We start from the raw sequence: 20,386 nt of genomic DNA on the forward strand, positions 1-20,386 counted from the left end.
AGAAAAAGTTTCTTTGTGGGTTATAAAAAGTGGTAAAATCAGGTTTATCTTTTTTCTCTTTAATTTCAGTTTCTTGCATCACAACTGAATTTATTTGTACTTGATTTGCTTTTAATTTGTTATTCTCATTAGTGACAATCTGAATAATGTCATAAGTGATGAAGAGGAGGCAGAGCTGGAGCCACATTTCATAATGATGCTGGTTTGCTAAACATTAGAGATGCAGCTTTTCTGCATGCAGCTCACCTTTACCTGACGCCTCAGCAGGACGGCCACCCTCCCTAACTGCTTCGATCCTTTGCTCGTACCGAGGCTGCTGACCTCTGGGTAGCTTTAGCCACGTGGCCTTTGTTAGCTTCTTTAAAAATCAAGTGTCTGCTTAGGTTTGTTGTGTTTGAGCTCTCTTTGTTCTCAGCGTGGAGCTTCCACATTAGCGCCACGTCAGCGTGTAGCTGTGCGTGTCACACGAGAGCGTTCAGACACGTGAGGCTGACCAGCTGGAGACGAGCCCATCACTGCGTCTTTAACAACGGTTTCCTGCCACCTCACACATACACACAGTTTGTGTGGCTCACGCTGAAGTGCTGAACCCCAAAAATGTCAGCGCGCATCAAACTGGCTCTCACAGAGAGATGTTTTTATTGGACTTCATTACTTGGATTTCCAGAGAAAACTGAGTTCAGTGTTTCGGATGTTTGAGCCCACAGTCAGCCCAGGCTGCACACACATTTTGAACAGACACAGTTCAGTTATTGAAACCTTACAAAACAGATGATTTTAGGATTTCCAGTAAGTGATGCATCTGCAGGAAGTAAGAAAAAAACCAGTATGTGTTGTGGTGTCTCCCTCGAGGAGCTGCAGCCCTCTGGTTTCCTCACTTTCACACACTACCATAGAATAAGAAATGTATGCAAAGTGTGCTCGGGTTTCGAGAGTGGGTGTGATTTGCTGAAAGGTCAAGGTGGGATTCCCCAAATCACAGTGCTGGAAACGTGCTGAGAAGAAGAGCTGCAGCGTTCAGGCAGCAGACTGTCAGGTTAACGGGAGCTCACTGCCTGCTGGGTGGCGGGCAGGTGCACACCTGAGCCTCTGTTAGTCATACACGACGCTGTAAAGCAGGGGTGGGGAACTCCAGGCCTCGAGGGCCGGTCTCCTGCAGGTGTTCGATGTGTCAGCTGGTTTGAACGGCTAAATGACCTCAACATGTCTTAAAGTTCTCCAGAGGCCTGATAACGAACTAACCATGTGATTCAGGTGTGTTGACCCAGGGTGAGATCTAAACCCTGCAGGGCAGCCGCCCCGGCAACTGTTGGTGTGATTTGGTGTTGTATAAATAAAAGCATTGAAACTGAATTGAGGACAAAAGCCTGGAGTTCATCTCAGGAGGTGGGCCGGCTGTCGTCTCCTTTACAGATTTACAAAATCCAAATCTTTAATCCAAAGCAGGGACCGAACAGGTGGAGGCGGTCGGCATAGTGAAGAAACCGGGTCACATGATCACACATAAGGAGTACCAACATGCAGCTGCCTCGAAACCTGATGAGGGGAAGTGTGTATGCTGAGCAGGTAACTGAAGAAAAGTGAAACTAAAGAGGGCGGGGACAGGAAGTGACACTGACCCAGGACCACAAAACCAAACAGGAAGTGGATTCAAAGAGAAACTGAGCTGGATGAACTCTGCTGTTCTCCATGCAGCCCTTTGAATCTGCCTCCCTGAGTTCATCTGAGTTCAGCATGCAGGCTTGAAGCTGTGTGTGTGTGTGTGTGTGTGTGTGTGTGTGTGTGTGAGCAGTCTGCTGGTGATCCCGGTGGCATCTTGTGTTGCTCTTGATCCTTTTATCTCTTCGGTCGGCCTCCTCGGGCTGTCAGCTGCTTACAGCACAAGAGGATTACTCAGAGTTTTCCTGCAGGCGTCTGCAGGCGGAGTGGGGAATGGGTCGGTTTGGACAGGTACAGGAGGGGTTGGGGTTGCTCCTGGTCTTCTGGCTGACGGCGGGGCCGGCTCAGGGTCGGCACCCTCTGCCCGTGCTGTGGCTGATGCCGGTCGGCTCCGGGTCGGGCGGGGAGAACCTGACGGCGGGCGTGGCTCCGGCTGTAAGACTGGCTCTGCAGGACCTGAAGAAACAACCACCACCGCTGGGGAACTACGAGATCCAGCTCCAGCTGCTGGACTCACAGGTGGGTCTCAGACCTGGGATGATTAGCTGCTCCTATGGGGGTAAAACGCAGCAACTTTTCAGTCAGGAAGATGCTCCAGCTCCTGCATTCTGCTCCTTTTTTTTACTCTAATGCAACTATAATTTACAAAAGCAGTCATGTTTTATTCAGAAAGACCTGAAACCTACCAGGAAAGTGTTACTCTGCTCAGAGCACATAGACTTCTATAAGAGGAGTCGCCCCCTGCTGGTCATAGAAAGAATGTTAAAGTTAAAACAAGTTCAGCGTTAGCTTCATTTATGTAGGGTAATTTCCAATAAACCAAGTTCAAAAAGGGAGTCTATGGCTGACGCGTGTTCCTGGTTTCCAAAAGAAATGCTTCCAGTTGCATTATGATTTGAAGACTGTTTATTTATTACAAACCGAGGATGTAACAATGAACTCCTTCCTAAAAAGCATGAAAGTTCCAAAAAACAGCAGTAATCCAGAACTAGAAAGCGAAAATTTCAGAAGAAATTTTATGTGTGCCTATGCCGCTGCTATTCAGTGTAGTTTGCCATTCATACAGCTACAGAGAGCAAAACTCAGAAGAGCACCCATTCTCCACCATGAACTATGGTAAAACAAACACCGCTCACGCTTCACAGATAACAGCTTACAGTTTTGTGTAAAGATGAAGTTACCATTACAGCGCCGATTTGCAGGCGCTGTGCACACAGGTTCATGAGCAGAAGTCCCATTGTACCACGGCAGATCCGACAATGTTTGCATGAACACGCTTTGAAGCATTACGTTATGGACCACTTTTCACACATGGTTGCGGTACCCAAACAGCCGGCTGTAGCTTTTCAACTCACAGCCCGACACACACCCAAAACAGCCGAGAGCACACAGACTACGCCCGAGAGGCGTGATTGCAGGTGCCGCTCAGGTGGGTCCACCTCCCCTGCAGCGGCACTGCAGACCACGCCCGCCACACACATCAAACATGTAAAATAAATATTTATGCACTTTTGCATTCACTTTTTGTTTTTGTTATTTTTACACAGTGTTCTGAATGATGAACAATGGTCTACAGCCAATCTTGTGTATTATTATACAAACTTTGGTTGTAAGATTCAGATAACTATTTAATAAAAGCTAAATATTTTATATGAGAGTAAGAAAGAAAAGTATATCTTTGTGTCCACCTTTCTCTGTTAATGCCCTACCTGGCCCCTGGCAAAAGCTTTGCTAGATCCGCCCCTGCACAGTTACCAGCTGTCAGCTACACAAAAAAAGGAGCTTGGTGTATATTTGTCTGTCAGAAACAGTTCATAACTTCCCTTCAACTCATTCATGTCACCTAAGGGTAAACCTGTTTCTCCATCACCAGTTCAGCTCTGATGATTCAGTAAGGACATCTCCTGATTTCATCTTCATGCTCCAGCAAACATCAGCTGATACTAGAAATTAAAATCAAAAGAATTCTAACAACAGCTGATCAAGCTTAAGCGTGCTGCTGTTGTTTAGCGCGATAAACAAACAAGAGAGAAAAGCCGATCATTGATCAGTTTCATGACTGAAGTTTCAACAGGCGAGAGAATGACAGGGAGGCTGTCATAAAGTTCAACATCGGTAACATCGGTAACTTAGCGCGCACACAGCTGTATACAAACTCCGTGAGTGCTAGCTAGCACGCAGTACGAGTTATTGTAAGTGATTGAAAAGTCAGCACAACAAAAATAAACTACACCTAAACTCGGTTTATATCTGACCCAAATAGAGTGCAGGTCATAACTTCTTACCTGAAATTCAGTTCACCTCACGCTCCTGCCTTCGCTTTCCCTGATCCACGATTGACCTCCGCGTTAGCAAACACCGGTCGATCGGCGGTAGCCTCTCACCGCCTTGTATGTCTCGATGCTCGGCATGTCCTTTCTGTCATACACCGGTGGATAGCTGCCCTCTGTTGTAGCTCCACCACCAAACAACTCAGTTATTTTTTCCACATCGACCAGCATCATCGGCCCATATAAGCGAAAAATAAGTCCAGCTAAGACACAGACCCTTGCCGAGCGATCGGGCGATTAAACAAATTTTTAGCCACCTCACTATCAGCCAAGCCTGGGTGGTTTTTCACGAGGCGCTAGCTAAAGCAAAGCTAGCGGCGCTAGCTAACTAACCGCTATCAGCAACACTTAAGAGAATTGTCGCTAATATGGGATGTGTTGATAAAACGAGCAGATATTTGAAGTTTACACACCTACATTCTCACCTGAAAATATCTTAAAAGTGTATTTTGTGACCTAGAAACACGAATAAAAGACATATAAAAGCGAAGTGGTGTCCGCCATTGTTTGACTCGGTAGAGGCATGCTATGAATTGTGGGATATGTATTGTTTTCACCAAGCATGGCGCCCTTTAGGCCGTACTACTCCCGGTATACCACTAGAGAGAGCCAACACACCACAAATGAAGTCTGTTTCTATGGTGCCAAAAGCAGAATCTTTCTCAGGAGCCTAGAAATTGGCCTAAATTTGAACTAAAATCTAAATATTTCAAAAATAAAAGTTATAAACACCAAAAGTCACACCATACTAGCCCAGCTCCAGCCGCACAAAATGATGTAACATATGTACCCCTATTGTCAAAACTGTTTGGCAGAGGAGCGGGAAAATTTTCACTAAAATATTAATATTTAAAAAACTATAATAGTCATAAACACCAAAAGTCATAGCACACCATTCCAGATCCAGCCGCACAAAATGAGGTAACATATATGAAGCTTTTCTCAAAACTGCGGGCGTGATACGTGCGAAATTTAGGCGGAAGATGGAGAATAATAATAATAATAATAACTAGAAAGCGAAAATTTCAGAAGAAATTTTATGTATGCCTATGCGCTGCGAATCAGTGTAGTTTGACATTCATACGGCTACAGAGAGCAAAACTCAGAAGAGCAGCCATTCTCCACCGTGAACTATGGTAAAAACAAACACCGCTCGCGCCTCACAGATGACAGCTTACAGTTTTGGGTAAAGATGAAGTGACTTTGCACAGCCCGATTTGCAGATGCTGTGCACACAGGTTCATGAGCAGAAGTCCCATTGTACCACGGCAGACCCGACAATGTTTGCATGAACACTCTTTGAAGCATTACGTTATGGACCACTTTTCACACATGCTTGGTGTACCCACACAGCCGGCTGTAGCTTTTCAACTGACAGCCCGACACACACCAAAAACAGCCGAAGAGCACAGACTTTACGCCCGTGGGTCCACCTCCCTGCAGCGGCACTGCAGACCACGCCCGCCACACACATCAAACACGTAAAATAAATATTTATGCACTTTTGCATTTACTTTTTGTTTTTGTTATTTTACACAGTAAATGATTAACAATGGTCTACAGCCAATCTTGTGTATTATTATACAAACTTTGGTTGTAAGATGCAGATAACTATTTAATAAAAAGCTAAATATTTTATACGAGAGTAAGAAAGAAAAGTATATCTTTGTGTCCCCCTTTCCTGTTAATGCCCTACCTGGCCCCTGGCAAAAGCTTTGCTAGATCCGCCCCTGCACAGTTACCAGCTGTCAGCTACACACAAAAACAGGAGCTGGGTGTTTATTTGTCTCTGAGAAACAGTTCATAACTTCCTTCAACTCATTCATGTCACCTAAAGCAGGGCTCGCAAAATTTCAAAATCCCTGGTAGCCCTTCGGGAGGCACTCTTCAGTTTTTGGTAATAAATTTAAGTAGCCGAATAAAAAAAAAAGAGGACAATTTTGGATTGATGTTTTGTTTCCTTTACAATATTATACATTAAAGTATAATATTGTAAAGGAAACAAAACATCAATCTAAAAAATATTTAAAACACAAATTACAACAACAATTTCAATCATCAACTCAAATATTTGGTTCTAATTGAACAAATTTCTATGAACTTGTAAGAACTGTACAACAGGAATCAGTCTGTGTCAGATCCTTATTTTTGACATTTCCACTGAAATCACAGGTAAGAGGCAAGTGCAACCAAGATCTAGGCCATTTTTTTTTTGAAGTTTGCAAAGACTGCTAAATTTTGCCAGTGGTAGTTCACTCTTTGCAACATAGTAGGCTGTTCTAAACAGATTTTTCAGGACTTCTTGTTGTGCTTGGTTTATTTTAGTATGCTTTTTGCAATTGGTGTTTGTTCTGGGAAAGATATTGCAGACTGGGCAATAATGCATTTCTTGCATTTGTCATGGGTTCTGATGGGGTCTTTCTTAAAATGACTGGTCCCAGTAACAAAGGCGCTTGTCGACTCAGAAATCGAGGGAAACTCACAACAACACCCGGCAGAACATGAGGTTATTTAGCTCGTCGTATTCCAGCCACATAAATTCTTTAGTCCATGAAACCATAAAGCTGCGCTTTCTTTTTCCCTCATAGTCTGATTTGTCATAACTTTTCCGTTTTGTGGTTGGCTTTTCTTTGGCTGCCCTTCTTCACCCCTGACTCTCTTGTTTGGCTCTGCAGAACTAAAATACCTGCTTAAATCCATCTGCTCTTACATGCATACTTACATAACGATCAGCAATTCTCTGCGTAATCAGCCTCTATCACGTTTAAGCTTGCTGCAGGAGATTTCACTTGTCATGTTTGATAGTAAGCTAACGATTGATAAGGCGATGTCAGAGGAATTGGTGTGCAATTAATCTGTGACTTACCAATTAGTGCTGTCGCTCTCACACACAGTTAGCGCAAAGTGAAAGTGAAAGCAAAAACAAGCGCCAAATTCAAACGCGATTTCAATGTGTCACATATTGACAGTGGCTCATCGATGCCGATGACATAATTACTCAGCTACATTTGCGAAAGAATGCAAAAGCATTGACATATCTTTCCTCCCATGATAGCCCGGACGGGCAGGGCTGAGATGGATTTTGGTAGCCGATTGGAAAAATCGCTAGCCCGGGACGCCGGGCTAGCGAGCCCTGTAAAGGGTAAACCTGTTTCTCCATCACCAGTTCAGCTCTGATGATTCAGTAAGGACATCTCCTGGTTTGGACCAGCCGCAAAATTAAAATCAAATGAATTCTAACAACAGCTGATCAAGCTTAAACGTGCTGCTGTTGTTTAGCGCGATAAACAAGAGCGAAAAGCCGATCGTTGATCAGTTTCACGATTGAAGTTGCAACAGGCCAGAGAATGACAGGGGAGGCTTCATAACGACAGAATAAATCGTAATATTTTCTCTGAATGTGGGACGATTCCGTTTGTACGGCAACTCTACGGACTAACCGTTATGAATAAAATAAAGTTCAACGTCAGTAACTTAGCGCGCACACAGCTCTATAGAAACTCCTGTGCAATTCATAACTTCTTACCTGAAATTCAGTTCACCTCACGCTCCTGCCTTAGGTTTGCCTGATCCACGATCTACCACCGGTCGATCGGCGGTCCCTCGCCGCCTCCTATGTCTCGTTCCGCATGTTTTCTGACACACACCGGTAGATAGCTGCTCTCTGTTGTAGCTGCGCGTTAGCCAAGACCAAACAACTCAGTTATTATTTCCACATCGAGCGGCGCTAGCTAGCGGCGCTAGCCACGCTAGCTAGTTAGCCGGCAACATCGTCAGATATAATATGGGATGTTTTGACAAAACGAGCAGATATTTGAAGTTTACACACCTACATTCTCGCCTGAAAATATCTTAAAAGTTCATTTTGTGACCTAGAAACACGAATAAAAGACGTTTAAAACGAAGAGGTGTCCGCCATTGTTGAACTCGGCAGAGGCGTGCTATGCATTATGGGATATTGAGTTTTAAAACAAGCATACAGATTTCGGCCGTACTACTCCCGGTATACCACTAGAGAGAGCCAACCCACCACACAAATAAAGTCTGTTTCTATGGAAATTGGCCTAAATTTGCACTAAAATCTAAATATTTCAAAAACTATAAAAGTCATGAACACCAAAAGTGTATACCATACTAGTCCAGCTCCAGCCGCACAAAATGATCTAACATATGTAACCCTATTGTCAAAACTGTTAGGCAGAGAGGCGCGCGGAAAATTTTCACTAAAATATTAATATTTAAAAACTATAATAGTTATAAACACCAAAAGTCATAGCACACCATTCCTGATCCAGCCGCACAAAATGAGGTAACATATATGAAGCTTGTCTCAAAACTGCGGGGCGAGATTCGCTGCAAAATTTCAGGCGGAAACTGGAGAATAATAATAATAATAATAATAATAACTAGAAAGCGAAAATTTCAGAAGAAATTTTATGTGTGCCTATGCCGCTGCTAATCTGTGTAGTTTTCCATTCATACGGCTACAGACAGCAAAACTCAGAAGAGCAGCCATTCTCCACCATGAACTATGTAAAAAAACAAACACCGCTCACGCTTCACAGATGACAGCTTACAGTTTTGTGTAAAGATGAAGTTACTTCGTACAGCGCCGATTTGCAGACGCTGTGCACACAGGTTCATGAGCAGAAGTCCCATTGTACCACGGCAGACCCGACAATGTTTGCATGAACACGCTTTGAAGCATTACATTATAGACCACTTTTCACACATGCATTCACTTTTTGTTTTTGTTATTTCTACACAGTGTTCTGAATTATGAACAATGGTCTACAGCCAATCTTGTGTATTATTATACAAACTTTGGTTGTGAGATTCAGATAACTATTTAATAAAAGCTAAATATTTTATATGAGAGTAAGAAAGAAAAGTATATCTTTATGTCCACCTTTCTCTGTTAATGCCCTACCTGGCCCCTGGCAAAAGCTTTGCTAGATCCGCCCCTGCACAGTTACCAGCTGTCAGCTACACAAAAAAAAGGAGCTTGGTGTTTACAGGGAGTGCAGAATTATAGGCAAATCAGTATTTTGTCCACATCATCCTCTTCATGCATGTTGTCTTACTCCAAGCTGTATAGGCTCGAAAGCCTACTACCAATTAAGCATATTAGGTGATGTGCATCTCTGTAATGAGAAGGGGTGTGGTCTAATGACATCAACACCCTATATCAGGTGTGCATAATTATTAGGCAACCTCCTTTCCTTTGGCAAAATGGGTCAAAAGAAGGACTTGACAGGCTCAGAAAAGTCAAAAATAGTGAGATATCTTGCAGAGGGATGCAGCAGTCTTAAAATTGCAAAGCTTCTGAAGCGTGACCATCGAACAATCAAGCGTTTCATTCAAAATAGTCAACAGGGTCGCAAGAAGCGTGTGGAAAAACCAAGGCGCAAAATAACTGCCCATGAACTGAGAAAAGTCAAGCGTGCAGCTGCCAAGATGCCACTTGCCACCAGTTTGGCCATATTTCAGAGCTGCAACATCACTGGAGTGCCCAAAAGCACAAGGTGTGCAATACTCAGAGACACGGCCAAGGTAAGAAAGGCTGAAAGATGACCACCACTGAACAAGACACACAAGCTGAAACGTCAAGACTGGGCCAAGAAATATCTCAAGACTGATTTTTCTAAGGTTTTATGGACTGATGAAATGAGAGTGAGTCTTGATGGGCCAGATGGATGGGCCCGTGGCTGGATTGGTAAAGGGCAGAGAGCTCCAGTCCGACTCAGGCGCCAGCAAGGTGGAGGTGGAGTACTGGTTTGGGCTGGTATCATCAAAGATGAGCTTGTGGGGCCTTTTCGGGTTGAGGATGGAGTCAAGCTCAACTCCCAGTCCTACTGCCAGTTTCTGGAAGACACCTTCTTCAAGCAGTGGTACAGGAAGAAGTCTGCATCCTTCAAGAAAACATGATTTTCATGCAGGACAATGCTCCATCACACAGCGTCCAAGTACTCCACAGCGTGGCTGGCAAGAAAGGGTATAAAAGAAGAAAAACTAATGACATGGCCTCCTTGTTCACCTGATCTGAACCCCATTGAGAACCTGTGGTCCATCATCAAATGTGAGATTTACAAGGAGGGAAAACAGTACACCTCTCTGAACAGTGTCTGGGAGGCTGTGGTTGCTGCTGCATGCAATGTTGATGGTGAACAGATCAAAACACTGACAGAATCCATGGATGGCAGGCTTTTGAGCGTCCTTGCAAAGAAAGGTGGTTATATTGGTCGCCAATTTGTTTTTGTTTTGTTTTTGAATGTCAGAAATGTATATTTGTGAATGTGGAGATGTTATATTGGTTTCACTGGTAAAAATAAATCATTGAAATGGGTATATATTTGTTTTTGTTAAGTTGCCTAATAATTATGCACAGGAAGTGTCACCTGCACACACAGATATCCCCCTAAAATAGCTAAAACTATAAACTACTTCCAAAAACATTCAGCTTTGATATTAATGAGTTTTTGGGTTCATTGAGAACATGGTTGTTGTTCAATAATAAAATTATTCCTCAAAAATACAACTTGCCTAATAATTCTGCACTCCTGTATGAGAGTAAGAAAGAAAAGTATATCTTTGTGTCCACCTTTCTCTGTTAATGCCCTACCTGGCCCCTGGCAAAAGCTTTGCTAGATCCGCCCCTGCACAGTTACCAGCTGTCAGCTACACAAAAAAAATGAGCTTGGTGTTTGTCTCTCAGAAACAGTTCATAACTTCCTTCAACTCATTCATGTCACCTAAGGGTAAACCTGTTTCTCCATCACCTGTTCAGCTCTGATGATTCAGTAAGGATATCTGGTTTGGAACAGCCGTTTTACAGCTGTGGCTGCAGCAAACATCAGCTGATACTAGAAATTAAAAGCAAATGAATTCTAACAACAGCTGATCAAGCTTAAACGTGCTGCTGTTGTTTAGCGCGATAAACAAACAAGAGCGAAAAGCCGATCATTGATCAGTTTCATGACTGAAGTTTCAACAGGCGAGAGAATGACAGGGAGGCTTCGTAACGACAGAATAAATCGTAATATTTTCTCTGAATGTGGCACGATTCCGTTTGTACGGCAACTCTCTGAACTAACCATTATGAATAAAATAAAGTCCAACGTCAGTAACTTAGCGCACACAGCTGTATATAAACTCCCGTCGTGCTAGCTAGCACGCAGTACGATTGTAAAAAGTCAGCACAACAAAAATAAACTACACCTAAACTCTGTTTATATCTGACCCAAATAGAGTGCAGGTCATAACTTCCTACCTGAAATTCAGTTCACCTCACGCTCCTGCCTTCGCTTTCCTGATCCATGATTCTAACAACAGCTGATCAAGCTTTAAACGTGCTGCTGTTGTTTAGCGCGATAAACAAACAAGAGAGAAAAGCCGATCATTGATCAGTTTCATGACTGAAGTTTCAACAGGCGAGAGAATGACAGGGGAGGCTTCGTAACGACAGAATAAATCGTAATATTTTCTCTGAATGTGGCACGATTCCGTTTGTACGGCAACTCTACGAACTAACCATTATGAATAAAATAAAGTCCAACGTCAGTAACTTAGCGCACACAGCTGTATATAAACTCCCCTCGTGCTAGCTAGCACGCAGTACGATTAAAAAGTCAGCACAACGAAAATAAACTACACCTAAACTCTGTTTATATCTGACCCAAATAGAGTGCAGTTCATAACTTCTTACCTGAAATTCAGTTCACCTCACGCTCCTGCCTTCGCTTTCCCTGATCCATGATTGACCACCGCGTTAGCAATCGCCTGCCCGGCCTCATATGTCTCGTTGGCGGCATGTCCTTTCTGTCACACACCGGTGGGTAGCTGCCCTCTGTTGTAGCTCCACCACCAAACAACTCAGTTATTTTTTCCACATCCAGCTGTAACTCCGATTCTATGCGAGCATTTGCGAGAGACCAGGAGGTGAAACGACAGAGAGAGTCCCTCGCTATCCATTTGCAGCCAAGTCGCGGCAGCTAGCTAGGTAGCCGGCTAGCTGTCAGGCAGGACCGACGTAGTCAGAGCACTGTCGCTAAATATGGGATGTCTTGATAAAACAAGCAGATATTTGAAGTTTACACACCTACATTCTCGCCTGAAAATATCTTAAAAGCTTATTTTGTGACCTAGAAACACGAATAAAAGACATATAAAACGAAGTGGTGGCCGCCATTGTTCACTCTGTAGAGGCGTGCTATGAATTGTGGGATATTGAGTTTTCCACCAAGCATTACCGTAACTTTTGAATGATTTGCGCAACCTTAAAAATTCCAAGGGCTCCTGAAAGCAGCGACGCTGTGCCCACCGTTGAAATTGTCATCATTACGGTAATCCAAATAAGGGTACACAGGCTGTACCACTCCCGGCATACCACTAGAGAGAGCCAAGACACCACAAATGAAGTCTGTTTATTTGGCGCCAAAAGATGAATTGGCCTAAATTTGTACTAAAATATTAATATTTAAAAACTATAAAAGTTATAAACACCAAAAGTCATAACATAATAGTCCAGCTCCAGCCGCACAAAATGATCTAACATATGTAACCCTAATGTCAAAACTGTTTGGCAGAGGAGCGGGAAAATTTTCACTAAAATATTAATATTTAAAAACTATAAAATTCATAAACACCAAAAGTCATAGCACACCATTCCAGATCCGGCCGCACAAAATGAGGTAACATATATGAAGCTTGTCTCAAAACTGCGAGGCGAGATTCGCTGCAAAATTTCAGGCGGAAACTGGAGAATAATAATAATAATAATAATAATAAATCCGACGAATAGTAATATGTGTGCCTCTTGTCATAGGCACACATAATAATAATAATAAATCCGACGAATAGTAATATGTGTGCCTCTTGTCATAGGCACACATAATAATAAGAATAATAAATCCTAATAATAATAAGAAGAATAATAAATCCGACGAATAGTAATATGTGTGCCTCTTGGCATAGGCACACATAACTACCTGTGCACACGGTCAGAAAACCGTGAGACTCCTAACCTCTCTCTCCATGCTCCTCCCCTTCCCTCTCACACAGGGTTTCATGCTACTATTGCACTTACATACTTAAAGTGAGAGGTACCCCTTTTAAGTTCCAATCCCAAAACAGTAACTTAAAATTACTTTATGTAAACACATATATTTTCACATTAATTAATCCTGAAAAGATGACTTATGTAATGAATCTATGAATTATAAAACAAACATGAACTCAATCGTAAATAAAAACATAAAGCAGATGTCTGGCGCTTACAATTTAGAAGCTGTGCCCATGTTTATTTACAGTTTATAGTTCATGGTGCATTCAGGGGCCCCTGGGAAACAGGAATATCTGCAAAGGCTTTTAAATGTAGTACATTTTCTATTTGATTTTTTTCCCTGTGTTGGAACAAATGCATCTGTTATTATTCTCTTACTTTCACTGCAGAATTTCACACAGCAAAGCAAAATATAAATTAATAAAATAAATAAATTCTTTAACTTTTCACCAAAAATAGATCAGTAGCAGCTGATTTTACTTTCAGCCTCATTGTATCTCACAAACTATCAAACATGCACATTTTTTAAATGTGGACTCTAAATCGACCACGTGCAGCACTGCTGAGGAGGATAAATGTTGATACAGAAACTCCACTTGCCCCATGACAGGCTCAGCTCAGTGCTGAGTGAGGGACTGACTTCATGAAACATTTCTAACCTGCTGGCAGTCGTTTCAGTCTGACTGGAGATAAACCGAGCTGAAGCCTCTGGGAGATTTTGCACTTGCCGGCAGAGGTCCCGACACCTGACTGAGAGGCTTTATGTTGGTAATGGACAAACAAAAGATCTGAATGTAAAAGGAAACGTTATCCAAAAAGTTTCTTGACGCGTCATCCAGGTGAGGACATCCCAAAAAGTAAATTCTGTTCATCTGGAAGTTTTCAGTGATGTTATTGAAGCCATTCCCCAACTGTCTGTGAGTGGTGCTCATGACTTTTGATCAGTGGTCATGAAAATATGCAGATTAATGATAAAGTAACTGACCTCACAGCCACGACGCTGACGCGGACACTCAGTAAAACCTGCAGTCAGCTGAGACTGAAGAGCTCCCGCTGAAGACGTCCACATGAACAGAATCAACCTTTTCGGACTTCTAAAAATATTTTGGGTTATATTCAGGTCCATTTTTTGAAGCCTACACCTGACACAGGTGGTGCTGCAAAGCTGAATAGATGGATGATGTTTCCGTTTAACCTCTGAGCCTGCTCCATGTTCTCATAGCTGAAACATGCATGAACTCAGCCCCACGTCACATCTATTCTTACCTGTCTTCCAGTGCGACCCCGCTAAAGCGCTCAAAGCCCTGTTTGACGCCGTGTGGGCGGGGCCCCAGTACCTGCTGCTGTTTGGAGGGGTGTGTCCACCTGTGACAGCGCTCATCGCTCGCGCTCTTCCGGCGCTCGGCCTGGTGCAGGTGCTGACCTCAGCCTCACGCTGGTGACGTAATGCAGCCGTGTGTATGACAGGTAACTTCTACTTTCCCAGGTGTCTTTTGCGGCCTCGGCTCCCGGCTTGTCCAACAGGAAGTTGTACAGAAACCTGTTCAGCATGGTGCCGTCAGACCGAGTGCTCAACCAGGCCGCCGTGAAGCTGCTGCAGCGCTACAAGTGGACCAGAGTCGGCGTGGTCACGCAGGAAGGACCCAGACTCTCCGAGGTGAACGCTTCAGCCTTAAACCTGCACTCTTTCTACTGCCCAGCAGGGGGCGTGTTTACTGGTCTATGAGAACATGAAACTACTGCTGACCTGATCTCTGAAGTCACTGAACGTCTTTCTGATGACTTTCTGGTCTCAGTGAGTTTAAGGTCTGACTGAATGAAACATGAAGTCAGAGGCTGTGGTTCCTCTGGGAGTCAGGAGGGCCGGATTTAAGGCAGCGTTTCATTCTGGTTACCAATCCTTTACCATGAGAGCGCGCTGTGTCCTCCGCCCTCTCACCTCCACCTCGAAAACTTAGGATCTCAATGATGAAAACAGCTGAACCTTCAAAAACAGGCTGTTGCTAACCAGGGGCTGATGTCACAATAACTATGTCCATCTTTTATATACAGTCTATAGTGGTGACTGAAATAATGAAGAGTTTCAGGAAACTCTGATATTGTGGAATTAACCACCATCATCAGTGCCTCTTATATTTATTTCATTTCTCTGAATCGGAGCTGCAGTTTGTAGAATTTTATTTAAAAATCCTAAATTCTAAAAACAGGAGCCAAGAGAGCACGATGAGCTCTGCCACTGCCAGGAGAGTAACAGGGGGTGAATAATAAAACACTTTTAGTCATGTTTTAAAGAAAGAAATTCTTTGTTTTCAGATTCACGTGTGAGAACTTTGCCTCTTCTGCCTTTTATGTTGTTCTATTTCTTATTTTCACTGTTGGTCAAACTAACCAGCCGATTTAAGTTGAAGGAATCTGAACTCTGTCTCTGATGAAACCTTTAAGGCTTAAAATGTACTTGCAGTTTTTTCACTTATGAAGTACTCACAGTACAACTACTATAAAGGAGAGGGACAGGTCTGTGAATGTTAGTGGAAAAAAGCCACGATGCGTCGAGCCTTCCTCATGATGAAGCAGCTGTGAGACATCACGTCTGACTACTTTTATTTGTGCAGATGAAGAAGGATCTGATCAGACAGCTGCTGAAAGCCGGCGTTCACGTCGCCGTCACAGAAAGCCTCTCTGGAGACGTCTGCGGCCGCCTGAAGAAACTGAAGGTACGGGCGTCCGTTTACTTTTGCTCACTTCAGTCTCTTAGTGCAGTCAAAGCAGCTGAAGCTCATCCCAAACTCAAGGATTATTACTCGCTCTTATTTTGAAGGATGAGGACGTTCGCATCATCATCGCACAGCTGGAAGATGAGGCTGTGTCTGAGGTGTTCTGCTGTGTAAGTACACTACAGAGCCAAAAGTATGTGGACACACTTCAAGGGCCTTTTAATCTTCCAGGTTTTCTGTAATAACATTTCTGGGTTTTCCAGATTTTTACGTAGAAGCCTGTGATGGACACGATCCTGACCTGGTGGATAATAAGAGGTTCAAACAGTCGAGCCTGTTTTCTTGTTTCCTCTGTGATGTTCAGGCGTACAGACTGAACCTGTTTGGAGCTTGGTACCAGTGGATCATCGCTGGCGGAGGAGCAGCTGGGTGGAGGCTGGGGTGGAAGTTTTCTGGCTGTACGGCCAACAGCCTCCTGGTGGCGGCAGACGGGTCCGTCCGGCTGCAGGTCCGAGAGCTCGGCAACGCCAACACGCCGGGAGTCTCTGGACGGGTCAGAAACAGTTTGCACTGAAACAAACATGCAACAGTCAGGCTTGTAGAGCTGCAGGCAGCTGCTTTAGGCCACTGCTCTCCCTCAGACTGGATATGAAAGATGGCCCCACTGATGCTTTGTTGGCTTTTGCAGCGAGAAAGGATTACAGTGCGACACCAGGGAGGAGCTTTTTAGCAAACTGAACCCACAGACTGTGAGGGTTTCATCTACAAATGAAGCCAAAAACATGGGAGTCAAATTTATGGGTACTGACTCACTCAAAGTCGGCCTCAAGTGGTCATTAGTGGAACTGCAGGTTACGGCTTCAGGTTCCTCACAGCCCCCCGAATCTCTGCAGGGCAGATGGAGAGTTAGCCTGAAATAGTAGTAATAATAATGATGATGATAATAACGATAATAATAATGATGATACAATAACTTTTATTTAGATATAGCACTCTTCGCAGGAGAAGAACCAAATTTAGCTTTAATCAAAGGACAACTTTTCCTCAGAATAAAGCAGAATGGTCCTTTAATGGTGGCCTTGTCCTGCAGACTCCTCAGGACTACCAGGACTCCTACCTCAGGCAGCTGATACAGGAGAGGTCAGAGGTCAGCTCGCTGTACTCCTTCGCCTATGATGCCGTTTGGGTCGTTGCCAGAGCTCTGAGCCAGGCGACGGAGGCGTGCGAAACAGAGAGAAATACAGGAACGTGACGGTCAGCGAGGAGGAGGTGGCGAGGATGTTGCTGGAGGCCGTGAGAAGCACGCGGTTCGAAGGAGTCACAGTGAGCAGTCACACAGTAATGAGCGTCACTGAGAGGAAGTGGTCATCAGGCCTTTCAAAACAGAGCGTAGAGGTCCAGCTGGAAGGCCAACTCTCCTTTTTCCGGCGTGCGGCTCACCATGAACATGTTTGTGCTTTCAGGGTCCAGTTTTCTTTTGGAACGGGGAGAGAATGACGTCGATCGAGCTGGTCCAGTTTCAAGGTGCCAAAGATCCCTAAATTAATTTGTTATAAACAATGATACCATGCTATATCATCTTTGTGCTATATCACCGTCAGTCTGGCTCATAAAGAAAGATTTCATGCTACGTCACAGAATCTATGATGTGTGTGTGTGTGCTCAGTCAGCAGTGGTGTCCTGGTGGGGGAGTTCAATACCAGCACCCAACAACTCCGCTTGATACACCACCTGCTCAGGTTCAAAGGTCAGAAACTAAACTTTACATTTTATTTTGAAAGGCATCAAAACTGGAAGTGACACTGAAGAGATGAAGAGTTAAAATGAGCTGTAAACCATTTGTTTTTGCTGTAAAGCTGCAGTGAATTACACCGTTAAAGCTGCTCGGTGACGATGAACCAAAGATAAACACTGATCAGATGTGCTGATGCTGCAGGTCCAGGACCAGCTAAAGACCAGCCTGCTGTCCTTCTGCAGCACCGTCACATCAGCCTCCTCCTGTACATCGTCATATCATCAGCTGCTGGTGTGACCGTCATCATCGCTCTGATCCTCCTCTTCTTCGTCATCATCAACCACAAACACCGGTATGGCGTCTGTAATTTCATCGACACATTACAGCAAACACCGTCTGTGAGAAACTGAGTGCCCTCTGCCTGCAGGCGGCTCGGCTCAGGCGGTGCATCCCAGGACGAGCTGCTCCTGCTGGGCGCCCTGCTCTCCTCCTCCTCGGTGCTGTTTTCCGGCCTGGATGAAGCCTCGCTGTCGGACTGGATGTTTGGGGTTCTCTGTTCTGTGAGTTCCGCCTGACCTGAGTCTTACACGGCAACCACAAACTGATAACATACAGCTCTTTTAACGGAGGGTGATGCAAAAGGATTAAACTATGTTGTGATGTGTGAAAGGTCCTCCTGAAATATTTAATAATCATAATATATTATGAAAATTCCTCCTTAATATCTATCTATCCATTCTCTTCTGCCTGGAGCCTATCCCAGCAGGGACACCCTGAACAGGTCGCCAGTCTCTCACAGTGCTAACACACACAGACACACAACCATTCACTTCACATTCACACCTTAAACTGTGGGAGGATGGGGGCGTACCCGGACAGGACTGACTCATTCCTGCCTCTGCTGGATGTTGGAGGAACTGCAGTTTATAATGCTTGAGGTTGGCCCTTCTCACAAACTGTATGATAAAATGATATTCTGGGTCCCGGCCCTGCAGGTCCGTCTGTGGACTCTTGCCGTGGGGCACACTGTGGGCTTTGCTGCGCTCTTCACTAAAACATGGAGAGTCTACTCGGTGTTCAGCATCAACCAGAAGGTAAGTCAGCTGCTACAGTCTGCTTGTAGTTTCTGAACTCCTGTGAACCTCAGACTGCACCTGGAAACACCAGGTTACAACATCCTAAAAGTCTTGTTTATGATTCATTTTTCCTGCTCTGTTTCGGCTGACTGCTCGGTCTACCAGTAGCTGGTATTTCTCCTCTTTTGTATTCCTGCCTATTTTTTTCGGTGCTCTGCTCATGTATTGAGCCATGTGTCTGTTCATCTTAGCCTCTGTGATGCCTGGCAGGTTCTTCGACGTGGTACTGAGGTAGATTATTGGCCAGTTGTATGGGACCGGTCCCTTTTGGGGGTCCTTGAGGATCAGGACTGTCCCACCTTCAGTTAGCCATTCCAGGTGTCTCTCATTGATTAGCAGGCGGTTCGTTTGTGCTCCCAGACGCTAATGGAGTGCAGTCAACTTCTTTAGCCAGTAGGTGTCAGTCTTGTCCAACTCGTCATATTGCAGACCCTTTTTTGGTTGTCTGCCACTGTGATGGTTACTGGTCCCTGTTCAGGGAGGTTGCTGTGCTCTGCTCTCAGATCCACTAAGGCATTGTTGTTATATTCTGCGTCCTTCTCCCATATGCTCTTCCAGTATTGCCCCATTTCCAGCCTTGGTGGTGCTGTTCTCATATTGTTCTCCTGCCACTGAGAGTACACCTTGGCTGGTTCTGTGGAGAACCTAGAGAGAGAGAGATTTCCTGCCTTCGATCTCTCTGGTGTACCTCTTTAGCCAGAGCTGTGAGTCTTTGCTTGGCAGTTTCCAAGGTCTCAGGTATGGACTGCTTGCTGTACTTCTTAGGCACCCCTTTCTTCATCACACCTTTCTGCAGCTCTGATAGCTGACTAACTTGCTTCCGTTCTACCTTGATCCTGGCCTCTAGTTTCCTTCTCCATGCTACTCCTTGTGGCTGTTCATCTTATAGCCAAGCATCTCCGTGAAAATTGCTGCCATTTTACAGCATTATCCTATTTCTGGTCAGCTTATCTTGCACTCCACGCACCTTCAGTCACACTCACCAATCTCAGGTGAGGGTGATGATATCGCCCACCTGTCCTGGCTCCCCCTTGCTGTAGAATTTGTGTTGTACCTTATCAACCTCTAGTTGTGACAGCATTTACTTCTTGCAGATGTTGGTGCACTGAGCTACCAGATGTTTCGCTGTCAGTCTGCATGTTGGGTATCAAGATTCCAGAGGTCTCATATCCTCTTCATGTTGGGGTTACTTTGCGTAGCAGTATCCCAGCAGCGCCCTATCCTCATCTGAATATTAACATATTTCTGTGAATAATGAAATTTTCAAATTTCAGTGCAGTTTTCTTGCATAAATATAAACTTAAGGCAATCAGTTTCCTTAATAAATTTAGTTAACAGAAAATTACACATTAGAGGAACATGAATATTTGAAGTGTAAGAAGATTTACTGCTTCTCTTCCTGTCTGTGATTTCGGTCAGCATGCGGCGCCGTCTGTCTGTCCAGCTGCCCATCCTCCATCATTCCTACCTGCCCATGATCGGTGGCGTCAGCTCCAGCAGCTCCAGCCTGTTCAGCAGCCAGGAAGTCTTTGTCGATCAGCACAATAACTCCCTGTACACCTGATGGCAGGAAGCTGCAACTTTGACCTCCTTGGGAAAGATATATGGGACTTAATGCTGTTGCGTACACAAATAAGCCAGAACATTAAAATCACCTGCCAGTATTTTCTGCTCTGCTTTTGAGGTGTGTTGGGGAGGCTGCTGCCATCTGGGAGTGCCACGCCCACTGCAGTGTAAACCCAAACCCTCAA

The 20,386-nt window shown here is 44.3% G+C and overlaps 1 protein-coding gene across 1 annotated transcript; it reads left to right on the forward strand.

Annotated features, from left to right (window-relative positions):
• Positions 1–966: 966 nt before the first annotated feature.
• On the forward strand, positions 967–17,909 carry LOC120442752 (gamma-aminobutyric acid type B receptor subunit 2-like). The gene is made up of 9 exons (XM_039619909.1): positions 967–2,178; positions 14,328–14,465; positions 14,537–14,707; positions 15,663–15,764; positions 15,869–15,934; positions 16,129–16,317; positions 16,855–16,983; positions 17,228–17,288; positions 17,701–17,909. The coding sequence occupies exons 1-9, from the start codon at positions 1,933–1,935 to the stop codon at positions 17,907–17,909; spliced, it is 1,311 nt and encodes a 436-aa protein (XP_039475843.1). The 5' UTR covers positions 967–1,932.
• The last annotated feature ends 2,477 nt before the right edge of the window (positions 17,910–20,386 follow it).

Source organism: Oreochromis aureus, linkage group 11, assembly GCF_013358895.1.
Source record: "Oreochromis aureus strain Israel breed Guangdong linkage group 11, ZZ_aureus, whole genome shotgun sequence".
Taxonomy (NCBI): domain Eukaryota; kingdom Metazoa; phylum Chordata; class Actinopteri; order Cichliformes; family Cichlidae; genus Oreochromis; species Oreochromis aureus.

Bases quoted from the DNA above. Each gene is read 5' to 3' on its own strand.
- LOC120442752 (XM_039619909.1), top strand. From the start codon at position 1,933: ATGGGTCGGTTTGGACAGGTACAGGAGGGGTTGGGGTTGCTCCTGGTC. The intron at 15,765-15,868 runs GTACGGGCGTCC...CTTATTTTGAAG, and splicing joins GCCGCCTGAAGAAACTGAAG to GATGAGGACGTTCGCATCAT. The intron at 15,935-16,128 runs GTAAGTACACTA...TGTGATGTTCAG, and splicing joins TGTCTGAGGTGTTCTGCTGT to GCGTACAGACTGAACCTGTT.